The sequence below is a fragment of the Sinocyclocheilus grahami genome, unplaced genomic scaffold, assembly GCF_001515645.1.
Source record: "Sinocyclocheilus grahami isolate Dianchi unplaced genomic scaffold, SAMN03320097.WGS_v1.1 scaffold392.1, whole genome shotgun sequence".
Taxonomy (NCBI): domain Eukaryota; kingdom Metazoa; phylum Chordata; class Actinopteri; order Cypriniformes; family Cyprinidae; genus Sinocyclocheilus; species Sinocyclocheilus grahami.
Window position 1 is genome coordinate 972,567 of NW_015505571.1, and position 14,511 is coordinate 987,077.

A 14,511-nucleotide genomic window follows, 5' to 3' on the forward strand; every position below is an offset into this window, starting at 1 on the left:
TGGCGCCTCGCTGGCGGATATCTGTAGAGCTGCGGGCTGGGCGACCCCTAACACGTTCGCTAGATTTTATAGCCTTCGTGTGGAGCCGGTATCCTCCTGTGTTCTCACCTCAAACGGGTAGAAGCACTGAGAGGCCCCGGCTTCGGGTCGGCTTGCAAAATCACTCCAGAGAGTCCATACAGGAGACCCTGTTGAGCTCCTCCGTCCCCTCGGCAGCCAGACGTGGCGGAGTGTCCGGCACCAGGCCTTCACTCATTGAATCCTCAAGAACCGGTAGAAGGCTGGGTTCCAGATGTAAGACCTAAGTGGATCCCATATGTGTGAAGTCCACAGTATAGCCTCGAGTCTGTGTTTCCCCGGCAGACTTCTGCCATTTCAAGAGGGTTACAATCACCTCCAATATTCCATATGCACCTAAGGAATGTTCATATGTGTATTTGCTTCCGAAACCTCCTTCGGGAAGGTTGGAGCTTCTGTAATGTCCCTGTTCCAAGTAGATCGGGTACGTTTTCCCAGTTTTGTCCAGTCTTACTCATTGGGTAGTGCCATAGCAGCAGTAGCTGGTCCTCTAGTGCAAGCCCTGGCCTACACCAAAAAGTAGTGGCGCAGGTGGCTTCCACAGGACACTGGAAGGGGCAGTACCTCTGGCCCTTTGTTAGGGATCCCAATTCGTCGGTCATCCGACGTGACGTCGAGAGTGACCGACTGAAAGGGAACGTCTCGGTTACGTATGGTAACCCTCGTTTCCTGAAGGAGGGAACGGAGACGTCACATCCCGTCGCCACAGCTCCTGTACCACCGCTGAGCGGCCGGGTCACCGGCTCGGCTCCTCAGCGAAAACCTGAATATGCGCTACATCTGCTGCCTACTTATACTCATGCTGTGATCAGCAGCAGCTGGATGCAATAATTGCATGCCAATGTGCATTGGCTCGTTTAGTTTACACTCGAAGTAGATTGGTTTCTCTAAGCGAGATCCCAATTCGTTGGTCATCCGACGTGACGTCTCCGTACCCTCCTTCAGGGAATGAGGGTTACCATACGTAACCGAGACGTTCCTTTTAATGGATTTCGAAAATATGATTATCCAAAATTTCGCCTTCAAAATCTAATGTAGTTTTATGTAGTCTGCCAGGTGAAGTCTAAAGCTTACTTGAATTCATTGTGGATCATTAGACGTAACATTATGGTGAATTGGAAGCTGCTATACCTTGGTTTAATTTTCTTACTTGCACCAATAAACAAAGAATCATATTGTTTGTCAAATATGTCACTGTATGTGTATGTGCGTCTCCTATAGGGTGGATAACTCAGAAGACCCGGTTTACGAGAGCTTGGAGGAGTTCCATGTGTTTGTACTGGCCCATGTTCTGAGAAGACCTATCGTGGTGATCGCTGACACCATGCTCAGAGACTCTGGAGGGGAAGGTAAGACTCCCAATCCAACAACTCTGTTCAACCACATTCACTTTTCCAGCTAGAATATGTGTAGTTTTTATTCATACCACTAGGGGGCTTCATAGTGTTTTCTATTTAAAGTTTATTTCAATTGAAAACAACTTTATTTCTTAGTTGAAAACCAATTAAAGCTGTTATCAGGAGTAATTAAACACCTGATAACTCAACTTTGTGTGACTGTAATTACATGCATGAATGCATTTAAAGGATTAGTATAAATCATTCACTCACCCTAATGTCATTCCAAACCATGACTTTCTTACAAACTTCAAAAATGACACAAAGCAGAGCATTTGAGTTGAGCACTACATTGCCAGTCGTCTGAATCCATATGAAAGCTTTATGTGAGAAACAGTTTGAAATTTAAGTCATTGTCTTCTGCCCTAGCTCCCCTAGTATTGCTCATGAAAGAAGTAGTTTCATGAACAAACTTTTCTTTTGAGTCAAATTGTTTTCAGTGAATCAATTAAAGACTCTAAATGATTCATTCATAAATTCGGACTGATGCATTTAACTCATTGATCCATTGATCCAAATCTACTGGAGGGAAAGATTAGCCTTATTTGATAAGATTATCTGAATTTTTAGATGAACTATTCCTTTCAGATTCAGTTCCACCAATGTCAATGAAACATTTCAGTATTAATTTAGACTTTAAAATAGATTAAGTGAAGTGTCATACAGACAAATTAACCATTTTTTGTACTTACCTTGCAGCTTTTGCACCCATTCCCTTTGGAGGGCTGTACCTGCCATTGGAGGTGCCTCCCAACCGCTGTCACTGTTCCCCACTGGTGCTGGCCTACGACCAGGCCCACTTCTCCGCCCTGGTGTCCATGGAGCAGAGAGACCAGCAGAGAGAGCAAGGTAGGCAATCACAGCAGACTGAATCAAACAATGGCATAATGAGATGATACAGCCAGGGTTAAGTAACTACGTCTAATTGATATAAAATCCAATCTAGACTCTAATGGTTTTACAGTTAATTCCAGTCAGATGTTTTAGGGCAGGAATGCTAAGCAGATTAAATAGTTTTACAGTCAAAAAAATCTTTTGTAGATATTGTTGAGAAGTAAATACAAGCTTCTTAGTCAAGTCTGAGACAACAAAATGGAAAAATCTGGAGAAATTGCAATTTCAGTATTGATATTGGATATTTAATTGTGAATGCTTATTTTCACATATTTTCACATTTTGTTTACCTTTGCCATCATCTAATACTCATTAATAATAACACTGTTAAATGTAAACTTTTTTTTTAATTTTAAGAATATAATTATAATTATAAGAATATAATTTTTTTTTATATTTTAATGTTGTGATGTGATGCCTAAATGTATCATTTAATATATTATTATATTATATTACGAAGTGACAGTTTTTTTGCATTTAATAATAAAATGTCTTTGTTAAAACATCTAATGTTGAAATTCCCACATAGTATTACTTCAGGTTCATTCATCACTCTTGAAATGAAAATTTGCATAATATGCACATACTGCATACTGTAGAATTAGTATGAAAAGCATATTGGTATGCAATTCTGAATGTAAACTATGTGTATAACCCTGAAGTGTAATTATTTTGTTTACTGGTTCATTCATTCCATTGAAATTAGCTAGACATTTTAGCAAAGAACGGACTTGAATCCATCTCATGCTAAATGAATAATGCAGACCTGAATCTGATCTAATTACCTTTGATCAATTATTAAAAGCACATTTCGTAGACTCCAGTCGATCAGAGATTGAGACAGAGGAGAAAAAAAAAAGAGTTATACTGTTTAATATAGTGTTTCAGACTCTCCCAGGGAGTCTGGCTCCCAGTTAAGTACATTATTAGCTGTCTGTCTAAATTAGAGCCTCCATTCTAGACCATTATGGTCTATCTTGTGATCTGTACAGTATAGTGTAATGTGCACTATAATGTGCTCCGCCCCTCAGAAGTCTGCAGTGGTGCCAGTTTGAGCATGAGGTAAAACAACACACAAAATGCTGATGTTGTCTAGGGCTGAATGGGAATGCAGGCAAAGATCCATGCTTATCTCTCTCTCTTTCTCTCTCTTTCTCTCTCTCTCTCCAACCCCCGTTTCACTGATACACTGAAACTGTTAGTACAGTACAAGCTGTTCTCTTCACACACACACACTGCAATTGTCTCACAGTCAGGGCATTTGCCAGGCACAAACACACACCAACTGCCAAGGATGGGCAAAACCTCGCCTGTGGCATGAGACCTTTAGACACCACCAAAAATCGAATTAATATTGCAGGGGACACCGGGGCTAGTTGTCCTATTTGAGTAATTCGATTTTTGACTTACGGTTATCGAAATATAGCCTATATTTCGATAACTGTAAGTAAAAAATCGAATTACTCAAATGTGTGTTTTCTCTAGCAGTGGTTTCAAATATCTAGTTCAAAAACATTTGAAATCAGAATAATTTTTGTGAATTGTATCCACTTTTTCCAGAAAGGTCTCATTTTTATTGGGGTAAGTTTTCACATATGTTTTATGTCTTATAATTTTATACCAAAAAGTAAATAGATTTTTTTTTTACTTAGAATTTTGCAGTTTTGTGATTTTATAATGTGTTTAATATTTGTTATACCATTCAAAATACAGGCAAAAGTCATATAATAGTCAATTTTTTTGGCAGTTTCCATTATGACAACTTGCCCCATATATTGTGAAAACATGCCCTGTAATAACGGTGGAAAATTTTCAATTGCTTTTTTTTTTTTTTTTTTGTCAAAACAGAATTTCACTTTCAGAAATGAACCAACCCTGAGAAATATTCATTAGAAAAAAGGAAAAACTTTGACAACTAGCCCCAGTCACATGTTAGTTTGACAATAAATAACTCTCTAAAGAACATAGTTGATGGGCCATATTTTGTGCTATAAAATGAATATAGACAGCATTGTCTGTAGTTTATGTAAATAACATGTCTGGGTGATATAGAGAACCATTGGTTGTGTTTATCCCGCTAGATGGCGCGCTGTCCTTCTGTTAACCACAGGAACCTCCTCGCATATCCTCACGTACCCATTGACCCCAAAAGAATGTGGTCGGTTTAAAGTAGCAGTTTGTTGACAGATTAGAGGCCTTCACTGTAGTCACATTTCTCCAGGATATGAATGACTGGCTATTATATTATATTATTATACAGTATAAAAGTGACATTACATTAAGTAACTTTTAAACTAAACACAATTGACTGACTAACCAAGTAGTTTCAAGCGACCTGAGCTACTTTGTCTGATAAAGTTTAGACAGGTTAGAAACTTTCCTTTAGAATGACCTAATGGCAAATTTATTTATAAAAGTTATTTGCAGTTTTGTATGGTGAAAATAAACAATCATTGAAGTTCAACAAGTATGAAAATCACACACAAGTTGTATAGGTCTCATCCACACAAACTGACAACGTGCTGTACACGTTGACCCAAAATCTAAATCTTTCAAAAGTATATAGTTCTGAAACACTTTTCATGCTACACTGAGGTGAAGGAGCGCTTGCCTTAGTTTCTTCAGAGCCAAATGAGATCATCTGTTGCTGCGTGTCTGAAGATAGGTTAGGTCCATGAGGCCCCAAATACACGTTTGCCACTCCTTTACACAAATGCACACACTCACACAACAGGGCATCTCCCTCTGACTCATTTCCACTGATTCTCTCTCTCTCTCTCTCTTCATCCCTAAAGAACCACTTGGCTTCTGCCATTTAGGGCAGATCAGTCCAAACAAACCACTATATGTGGTTTAGGCCCTAATCTGCTCCTCCCAAACCCCTACCTCCTTTCTGCCACTTCCCGACAGAGAGTCTGTCTCTGTGTGGCTGTCTTGGTGGGTGATACCCCATCCCCCGGATCTTCCGCTCGGGTCTGCCAGGGAGTGCCCGTCTGCCCAGTGTGTGTTCAGGTGCCAGCGGTTTCCCGAGAACACTGAGACTCTTGTGTGTGTGTGTGCGAGAGAGAGAGAGAGTTGTGTCAAAAGACCTGTGAAATTGTGGCTTTCGATGTATGCTAGCTTTGAAGCAAACATCTATATATTAGTGTACTTAGAAAAGTTATTAAAATAATTTGTTTTTAGCATATATGCACATTGAAATTTTTATTCTTTCTCTTTGAGAAAAGCAGAGAACAAATATTGATGACTCATCCTGCACTTGTGGGCGGGTCTTTTTTTTATTTTATATTTTGTCCAATCATATCCTTTAGGATGAAAATGCCCCACACCTTAATACCACATTCTTCTGACTAGCAATAGTGAATAGCATCAGTAACAGCTCTGACGTAATTTAAACTTCTTTAAAAGATAAATAAATAAATAAATAAATAAAAGGGACAAGCCTTTCAGTATGTCTAGCTCAAACTTCCTGTTTAAATAAGAAATGTGTCAATACGGGAGAAAATTCATGGTGTCTTTACATGAGTAGTCTACTTTGGGCTCTCATTGCTCTTGTCATTCTTAAAAATTAATGAATCTTCTGACTCTTATTCACACATGTGTGCACACACATTTGTTATTATATCATGGCAGGGACTTTACATTGGCTTTATTAAGATAATTGCAGTTGCTATAACTCTACAGTACAGCTTACAGGAACATTTTTACATTTTTTTGTAAATAAAAATGTTATTTAGTCCCTTTATTAAGCTGTTTTCATTAAATCATCAGTTGGTCACTATAAAGATAGAAAAACCTTTCCCTGTTCCTTAAGGTTAGCTAAAAGTATTTGTGAAGGAGAATAAAATGTGGTCAAATATCTTTCATCAACTTTTCTCTTTTTCCACTTGTAATCTTTCTTTAACCACAGAGTAATTGTAATATGTCACTGATTTTAAACTCTTTTGGTGATTTAAGGCCCTTTTGAAGTTGTTGTTTTTTTCCACAAGATTTTCCTGCGCATTGCAGATGTACTGAATGGTTTCCCTGTGACGTGCCATGCTAGTATTGCTTTAAATGCACCTTCATTTTTCTGTGGTTACAGTTTATATGACACCAGTCAACCAATAGGAAACTTGTGTTGCTATTTTAAGACACGCCTGTCCAACTTTACGAAGACCTCTATTTTCTTTGGCATTCAGCAGGCAGCTTTTAAATTTTCATCTTGAAAGAATGAAAAACCTTCTTGTGCCATGACCAACTCACGCCAAGCTTGGGTTAAAAACATCCAGATTCCTCACATCGTAATCAGCAGTAAGCATCAGGAGGCCTACGGATCTTTCCGTATACAGTTTGCATGTTTTATGTGGCTCTGGAAAATATGTATGCAATCACATTCCCACACACGTTTCGAAGTTTCATGACAAAGCTTTGTTTAGCCGCGTGATTATTGTTTACAGTGGCTTTAAAATACACAACTGCGAACGATAACTCCTGAATTCACACCTCATCAAACACAAGCACGGTTTGCGTGATTAAAGCAGACTAATTGTTTTCCTCAGTGGGCACAACTGCAGTGATTTATATCACCCACCAGAGGGGGGAGAGTCAAGAAAACCACAACGATCCCAGGAAATAATGCCTTGGGAGTCACTCTCAAAAGGATTATATCACACATGCCTCACATGACAGCTATTCCCACTCATTGCCTAACTTTCCTGAGAAGGTGCCATGTCCTGCAGCCAGACCCACTCGGCATACATCAACCTCCCCCTCATGCCAACGGAATAAACTCCGCATGTAATGCTCTTGTAATGTAGCATGTCAGACTCCATGAGCAATGTTGTCTGTCAACAACTTCTGTTTGTATTATCACCACAGAGCTCAGCGAAAGACCTTATTTACAGTCTCGTCTTCTCCTGGTTACTCGTCCATTATCACTCGCTTGTTTATCCAGTCAAAGTATTTCGGTAAAAACAACAGACAGACAATGCAGGGGTACCAAATACCAACAAATACTCTAGGAATCGACACCCCTTGTTCCTTGAGAGAGGGGCCACTACGTCACAGTTTTGAACGTATGCAGTTGAGGCAGGTCAGTCAAGGACAGGTCTGCATGACTGCCAGAAGGTATACAAAATACATTATGCTTCAGTCCCTCCGGGTAGAACTGGCAGTGGTGGTGTTTGGACCTGGAACCAGCCCAAATGGTAACAACAGTACGAGCTGAAGCGTGTGAGTGTGTATGCCGGGCCAGAGAAGGGAGGACAGCTGCATGTAGGAGTCGGGACACAACCCCACATAACTCCAGCATTCACCGTCTGACCCCACTCTGGTGGGAAACTGTATCTCTGTGTGTGATGGGGAACACAATGGGGTACTTGTTGGTTAAGTTTATGTATGAGTGCATGCCCACGTGTACAATTTTGTGTGTTATTCTGAACAGTGTGTGCTCTGCTTTGGGAATTCCACCTACATTTCTTTCATTTTGGACTTTGGATGCTCTTTCTTGTCCTGGTGTGACTCCCCAAGAATTTGACCCACAAAATGCTGGGAAAAAACCTCATAGCCTCAAATGCGCCAGCAGTTTATGTTTCAATAACAGTGAAAAGAACGTCATGGTTGGGGTAAATGATTTTGGAGACTTAGATGTTTTCTTGTATCAACGTCTTTTGTTGGTCTTGGAACAACATTCCCATTAAAGAAACATAGTGTATATGAGATTTGAGATTGCAAAGTAATGATATATTCTTTTGGTCATTGTTATATTGGCTTTATTTTTTTTTATTTATATTTTTTACTTGCCAAATTCCTATTGTAGAACTACACTACCCATAATCCTGAGGACAGACTATATGCCATATGTTCATATATGCCTAAAGCAGTCGAACTAAGGGAGAAAACGTGCCAGGTTCTAAAACAAATACGCCAAATGAGCCAGGTGTGTAAACAGAATTAGTACCAAGCCTAAAATTGTCTGATGTAACCATCTGTTTGCTTCATTCTCATTTGAAAGCAGTTACAACCTGGTTTGCAGTAAATGCATTCTGCTTTTGAAGGTTACATCGAAATCTTTCATTTTGCCTTTTTGTGCCTCACCATTTTCATTTTTTTTTTCTTCAAATCAAAGTTTGCAATGTGATGATTCATCTTTGTGCTGGTTGGTTTGACTCACAGAGCTCTGTTGGAGAAATTGAATAGGAAAAAAAGTAGCTGTTCGCAGTTGTCATCTATTGTCATCCTCCCCAAACCCTTGCAAAAATGTTCTGTGCTGGTACCATGATACAATAATGATAACAGATTGTAATTCCATGGTTGTAATCGGTTGTTCCATTGTTGATTATAATTTCTTTGTTTTGTTTTTTTGAAAACTTTCACAAACTGAATGAAAAAGGTACATATTCAAGACAAAATGTGCTTGAAGTGAATAAAAGTTGGAAATTCTTTCTCAGCGTGGACTGAGATTTTGGATTGTATGAATGTTCAGTAGACCAGCTGGACATTTTTGACGCTTCTTGTTGCCAGGATTGTGAATTAAAAGACGCGGGTGGGAGGCAAAGTCGTGTGTTGATTGAAAATTCAACAGGGAGGAAGTGTGCTTCAAGCATGCTCATGTCTTACTGTGGAAAATGGCTAAATGGTACACTTCTCTACATACTAGGGTTGCATAATTTAAAAAAAGTGATTATTTTGACATTGTGATTTGAACTGCTATGTATTTTTTTGTTTGTTTTATGTTTTTTGTGATCGTGTCATATTATTAGATTTGTATAATAACTTACATATGTTAAAAATGTGTATCTTGAACATTAGCCTAAATATTGATCGTACGTTTTGTGGAATAATAATCTTATATAACCATATTATGATTAGATTTTTCCCCCTACTTTTTATCAGCCCTACTACAAACACTTTATCTCTCCTTGACCTTTCCTTTCTTTCACACACACATTTATTCATTACTGTGGCTCGATGTCTCTCACTCCTACTCTGCATAGTCTCATTTAAATGAGTCATCGAAGAGCAGTATGTTCATTATTGGTACACTGTGAGTTCTACCCAGCAGTCACCTGGCAAATGGCAGGCTGTTCATGAGGAGAGGAGACAGTTTGTTCTATCAGTGTGTGCGTGTTTATGAGTGTATGGTTGTGAAAGAAGAGGTTGGAACGTCCTCTGTTCAAACAAGCTGTATTTTCCAACAGTCACTAGAACTGAATCGCTCTCTTTTTCTCTCTTCTTTCAACCCACTCTCTCTTTTCCCTACCATTCGTTCTGGTGCTTATAGTTTGAAAAGTCTAGTCAGGTACAGTGACAAATACAGTGATGGGAAAGGGGGGAAAAGGGAAGTAGTTAGAACGGATGGAAGGCCGTGATATTTTCTTTTTAGGAAACAGTGCCGCACCCAGGCCTGTTAACTTACGGTTAACATACCACTTGATTAATGTTGAAATGTTTTTCCTGTCAAGTTGGTGTTGGAATCATGGAAATATGATTTTTGTTCCTCTTACATTTTTGCAGTTTTGTCATTTGTCAACGTGAAGGAGAAACTAATGATTCTTAGAAAGAAATAGACCACTGAAGCAGTTTTTGGGGGGAAAACTTCACCCTAAAAATCAAAAAATCATTCACTTAGTATGAAGAACAATCCACAAATGTAAGCCATTATGCACGGATAAACTTTGCATGTTAAAGGGGTCATATGATGCTGCTAAATAGAACATTATTTTGTGTATTTGGTGTAATGAAATGTGTTTATGCGGTTTAAGGTTCAAAAAACACATTATTTTCCACATACTGTACATTATTGATTCTCCTCTATGCCCTGCCTTTCTGAAACGCATCGATTTTTACAAAGCTCATCGGTCTGAAAAAGTGAGGTGTGCTGTGATTGGCCAGCTATCCACTGCGTTGTGATTGGCCGAATTCCTCAAGCATGTGACAGAAATGTTACGTCCCTTACCATATTGTGATGCCTGCGGCAACCACATGTAACAACCTGTGTTCGTTACATGTGGACTCCGCTTCATCCACGGTGAAAGCCGATCCGGCGATCGACAGTGCGAAGTTGAAGTATTTCCTCAGCAACCAGCACGGATCAGCTCCAGGCATGACGAAGCAATATCATCCTCTTTTGGAAGGCCAAACAAAGTAGTTTCGCTTTCACACAGTGCCTTCACGACATGGCGGCAACAATACTACAGCGAGAATAAAAGTTATGCCTTCTTTCTTTGCGTGAACATTTGGGCGGCGTTATGCAAATCTTCCCAGATAGTGACATAGGTATATGGGGGCATGTTAGAACGAGCCGTTTTAGGTAGGTGTGGCTGACTCTTAACTTTTATAAAGAATATCTCTTTGGATTTGAGACTTTAGTCTTTGCAACTTGACAGATCTTCTTTATGCACCAAGAGCTTGTAACACTTAAAAGAGAAAGGAAAAATGAAATTGCATCATAAGACCCCTTTAAATCAAATATGATGCCTATGGCACAGATAAGTAAAATCAAACATAATGTCAGACCCTTAATTTTTCGGCAAACTATTTCTTTAAAAGTAGCTAAGCAGTGTAATTTAAACAAGAACACCCCTTCCCTAGTCTTAGTATCCAGTCAAAAGCTAGGGCCACTGTTTGCTTCAATCTGTTTGAAAACTGGTTGCAACCTGGTATTAAACATTGCATCAAAATCTTTCATCTCGTCTTTTTGTCCCTCCTTTCCAGCCGTCATCCCACTGACCGACTCTGAGCACAAGCTGCTAGCGCTGCACTTCGCGGTGGACCCTGGGAGGGACTGGGAGTGGGGGAGGGATGACAATGACAATGCTAAGCTGGCCAAGTAAGACCTTTTTTGTCTCTCTCTCATCCTCAATCCACCATCCTCCATCTACCTCTACGGCAAGCTTAGCAAAATTAAATTAGATAGAAACTAGTCTAAATGAGGGGTAATTAAAACAAAGGTCAATTGAGGCCAAATGAGAGCCTCTATCTATAAGTTATCTTTATCATATGAGGGATTTAGATGGGCTCAATCTGTCCAGAAGGTCCCAGCACATGGCACCAGGCCACATTATCCTCACACAGGTCGATCGGCTCTTGATTGACACATCTTAAAGCCTCATTCAGTCATTAAAACCTGTACATGATCCAAACTTTTATCAGTTGCATATTCTTGCATTTAGTCTTATGGTTAAGATGACTTGTGCAGGATGATTTCAAATCTAAGTAACTTTGCAGAGGTCAGCCAATTAAACCATATAAATAAATAAGAACAGAGACCCAAAACAAACATCTGCGCTGAAGTAACAGTAATGATTTGGCCCCCAGTTCATTGGCTCCATAATGGACTGATGACTACAAACTGTCATTCTCTGGTGACTAGATTTATGCACTGATTTTAGTTCCTAGTTGCATGCTTCAAATGGTTTGTAATTTCTTCCATTCCTTCACTGGCACATAAGAGAGGACAAGAATATTCAATGCCTCATTCGAGCTGATAAAACTTTTGAGCTACAAATTTGGTTTTAGAAGAGATGTTTGACTATGTTCTCCTCTCTCACTAGTCTTATTCTATCACTGGAAGCTAAACTAAACCTTCTGCACAACTACATGAATGTAACATGGATTCGAATTCCTTCTGAAACAAGGGTAAGTGGTTGTCCATTTATTGGTTGACAGAAAAACCCTACTCCTGGGGGGGGGGGACTTTCCTGCAAACTTCATTTCCAGCTCTGTTTCAACACACCTGGCTATGTTTTCAAGTAATCCTGAAGACCTTAATTAGCTGGTTTAGGTTTGTTTAATTAAGGTTGGCACTAAACTCTGCAGGATGGTAGCCCTCCAGGAGCACGGTTGTTTCCCCATTTTTTTTTTTGAGAACAGTATTAGATTAAGGTGACTACAGTTTTGAGTCCTCATGGCTAATCTATGTATTACAGGCTCCCTTGGCTCAGCCCGAGTCGCCCACTGCCTCTGCAGGTGAGGATGTACAGTCTCTGGCAGAATCCATGGACTCAGACCGGGAGTCTGTTTGCAGTAACTCCAACATCAATAACGGCAAGTCGAGTAAGGAGAAGGACAAGGACAAGCAGCGAAAGGACAAAGACAAAACACGGGCAGACTCAGTGGCCAACAAACTGGGCAGCTTTAGCAAGACTCTGGGTATCAAACTTAAGAAGAATATGGGTGGCCTTGGAGGACTTGTTCATGGCAAGATCAGCAAGTCCACTTCAACAAATGGTAGAACGGTAGAGAACGGAGAGCAGAAATCCAAGAAAAAGGACTCAAAAACACGAAAAGGGAGCAAAGAGGAGTCAGGCCAGTCGGCCAGCACATCATCCTCAGAAAAGACAACCAGTCCCTCTCCTACAGACCGTGCTTCTGGTAGCTCACCTGTTGAGAGACCGCCAGGATCAGGCAAAAACTCGGGTGATCGGACACTGGACAATTGGAAGTACAGCACAGATGTTAAACTCAGCCTGAACATACTTCGGGCAGCCATGCAGGGCGAGCGCAAATTCATCTTTGCTGGGTTGCTGCTCACCAGCCACCGACACCAGTTCCACGAAGAGATGATCAGCTTCTACCTGAGCAGTGCCCAAGAACGCTTCAGTGCTGAGCAGGAACAGAAGAGAAAGTCTGAGACTGAGAAGAAGCCTCAGACCAATGGGGTGGCACTTAAGAAGCCTGAACAGGAGAGTGTTTTCCAAAGGGAGTGTTCAGATAGCTCTCCACTTGAGAGCTGCTCACCAGTATTGCAACCTAGCCATAATTCTTCCCAGGTTGTGAAGGTCCAAGAAAGGGGAAGCCCAAAGCTTGCTGCTTCCCCTATCCCGATACCCATCCCAGCCTCCATCCCAGGATCCTCCATGTCCCCTGTCCCTTTCTCCTCCCCTAGTAACAGTGCTAAGAGACCTGGACCAGTCCCTGTTTCAGTTCACTATAGCCATACGCCACCTATCCAGAGGCACAGTGTCATCCACCTGAGGGATGTCAATGTGCAGTCATCCAGCTACCAAGATGAGTCCTACAAGCCAATGGTCGGCACTCTCAAAACTTGTGCTACCTACCCCCAGCAAAACCGCTCATTGTCCTCTCAGAGCTACAGCCCAGCCCGCATGTCTGGCATCCGTACCATTAATGCGGTAGACAGCCTCCCGTACAACATGCCTGGGGAACATAAGTCCCACACTTATAGCAATGGATTCAACACTGGTGATATCCGGGACTGTCTGGAGTTTGCAGATGAGGACCCAGCGCCCCATGCCTGGCTGGGGCAGGACAAAACCAAAGGGCAAAGTGGTGTTTGCCCAATGTACTGTTTTCAGCAGAAACGTTGCAGGAGGGAGAACTGCACCTTCTATGGCCGACCCGAAACGGAGAACTTTTGCTCATACTGTTATAGAGAGGAGCTGAAACGCAGGGAACGAGAGGTGAAGGTGCACCGACCAGGATAGCCCTGCAAATGCACACACGTATATAGCCACCCCAAATGTGTGAAAAGAACAGCAACACCACCACCTTTTTGCACTTCGCAAGCGATACAAAGAACTAGCATAACATTTTCCTACTATATTTAAGATCAGCCTCCTTTTGTTCTTGTTACTTTACTCTCAATATCAAACAAACACTGCTTTACAATGACAGGAAGTGCAACCAGAATCAGTTTACAGCTTTGGCCAGTGATTGTGTTATTGTTTGTCCTATGTCCAATTTAATTCAGTCTTTTACTTGTTCTAGAGTAAAAGCTCTTGTCTGTGCATTTTGCTCAGTCTGTGTTTGTAAAACTCCTTGTACCTGCAGAAAGAGATGTAAAGCTTCCCAAATCATGGAAGGGAAAACTCTGTTTAGAGGTCATTATAATGCAATACTTCACAGCAAAGCTCTTTGGAATCTTAATATAACATTGATTTTGCTGTGCATTGCAAATCATTTCAAAGGGAGGGAGATGCACTGTTCAGCACTCTGATTTTTTTGAAAGCAATAAGTTTGGTAACAACCACCACCTCTCCCCCTTTTATCTATGCATTCATGACGTCAGCCATATTCTACTTTTCCCCATATGATTCTACAGGATATAGATAAGATTGTAAGAGGTCTGCTGTACAGGGATTATAATGGTGGAAAATATTCAATTTGTGGCACATCAGAGTGTGGATATACAGTGTAT

The 14,511-nt window shown here is 40.6% G+C and overlaps 1 protein-coding gene across 1 annotated transcript in view; it reads left to right on the forward strand.

The window, feature by feature from the left end:
• LOC107550219 (OTU domain-containing protein 7A-like) overlaps positions 1 to 14,511 on the forward strand; it is a 36,024-nt gene extending 21,513 nt beyond the window's left edge. The window contains exons 7-11 of the mRNA XM_016231461.1: positions 1,300 to 1,427; positions 2,175 to 2,324; positions 11,067 to 11,181; positions 11,906 to 11,990; positions 12,281 to 14,511. Of these exons, the coding sequence (XP_016086947.1) occupies positions 1,300 to 1,427; positions 2,175 to 2,324; positions 11,067 to 11,181; positions 11,906 to 11,990; positions 12,281 to 13,798 (1,996 nt within the window). The 3' untranslated portion in view covers positions 13,799 to 14,511. The remainder of the gene's footprint in view (positions 1 to 1,299; positions 1,428 to 2,174; positions 2,325 to 11,066; positions 11,182 to 11,905; positions 11,991 to 12,280) is intronic.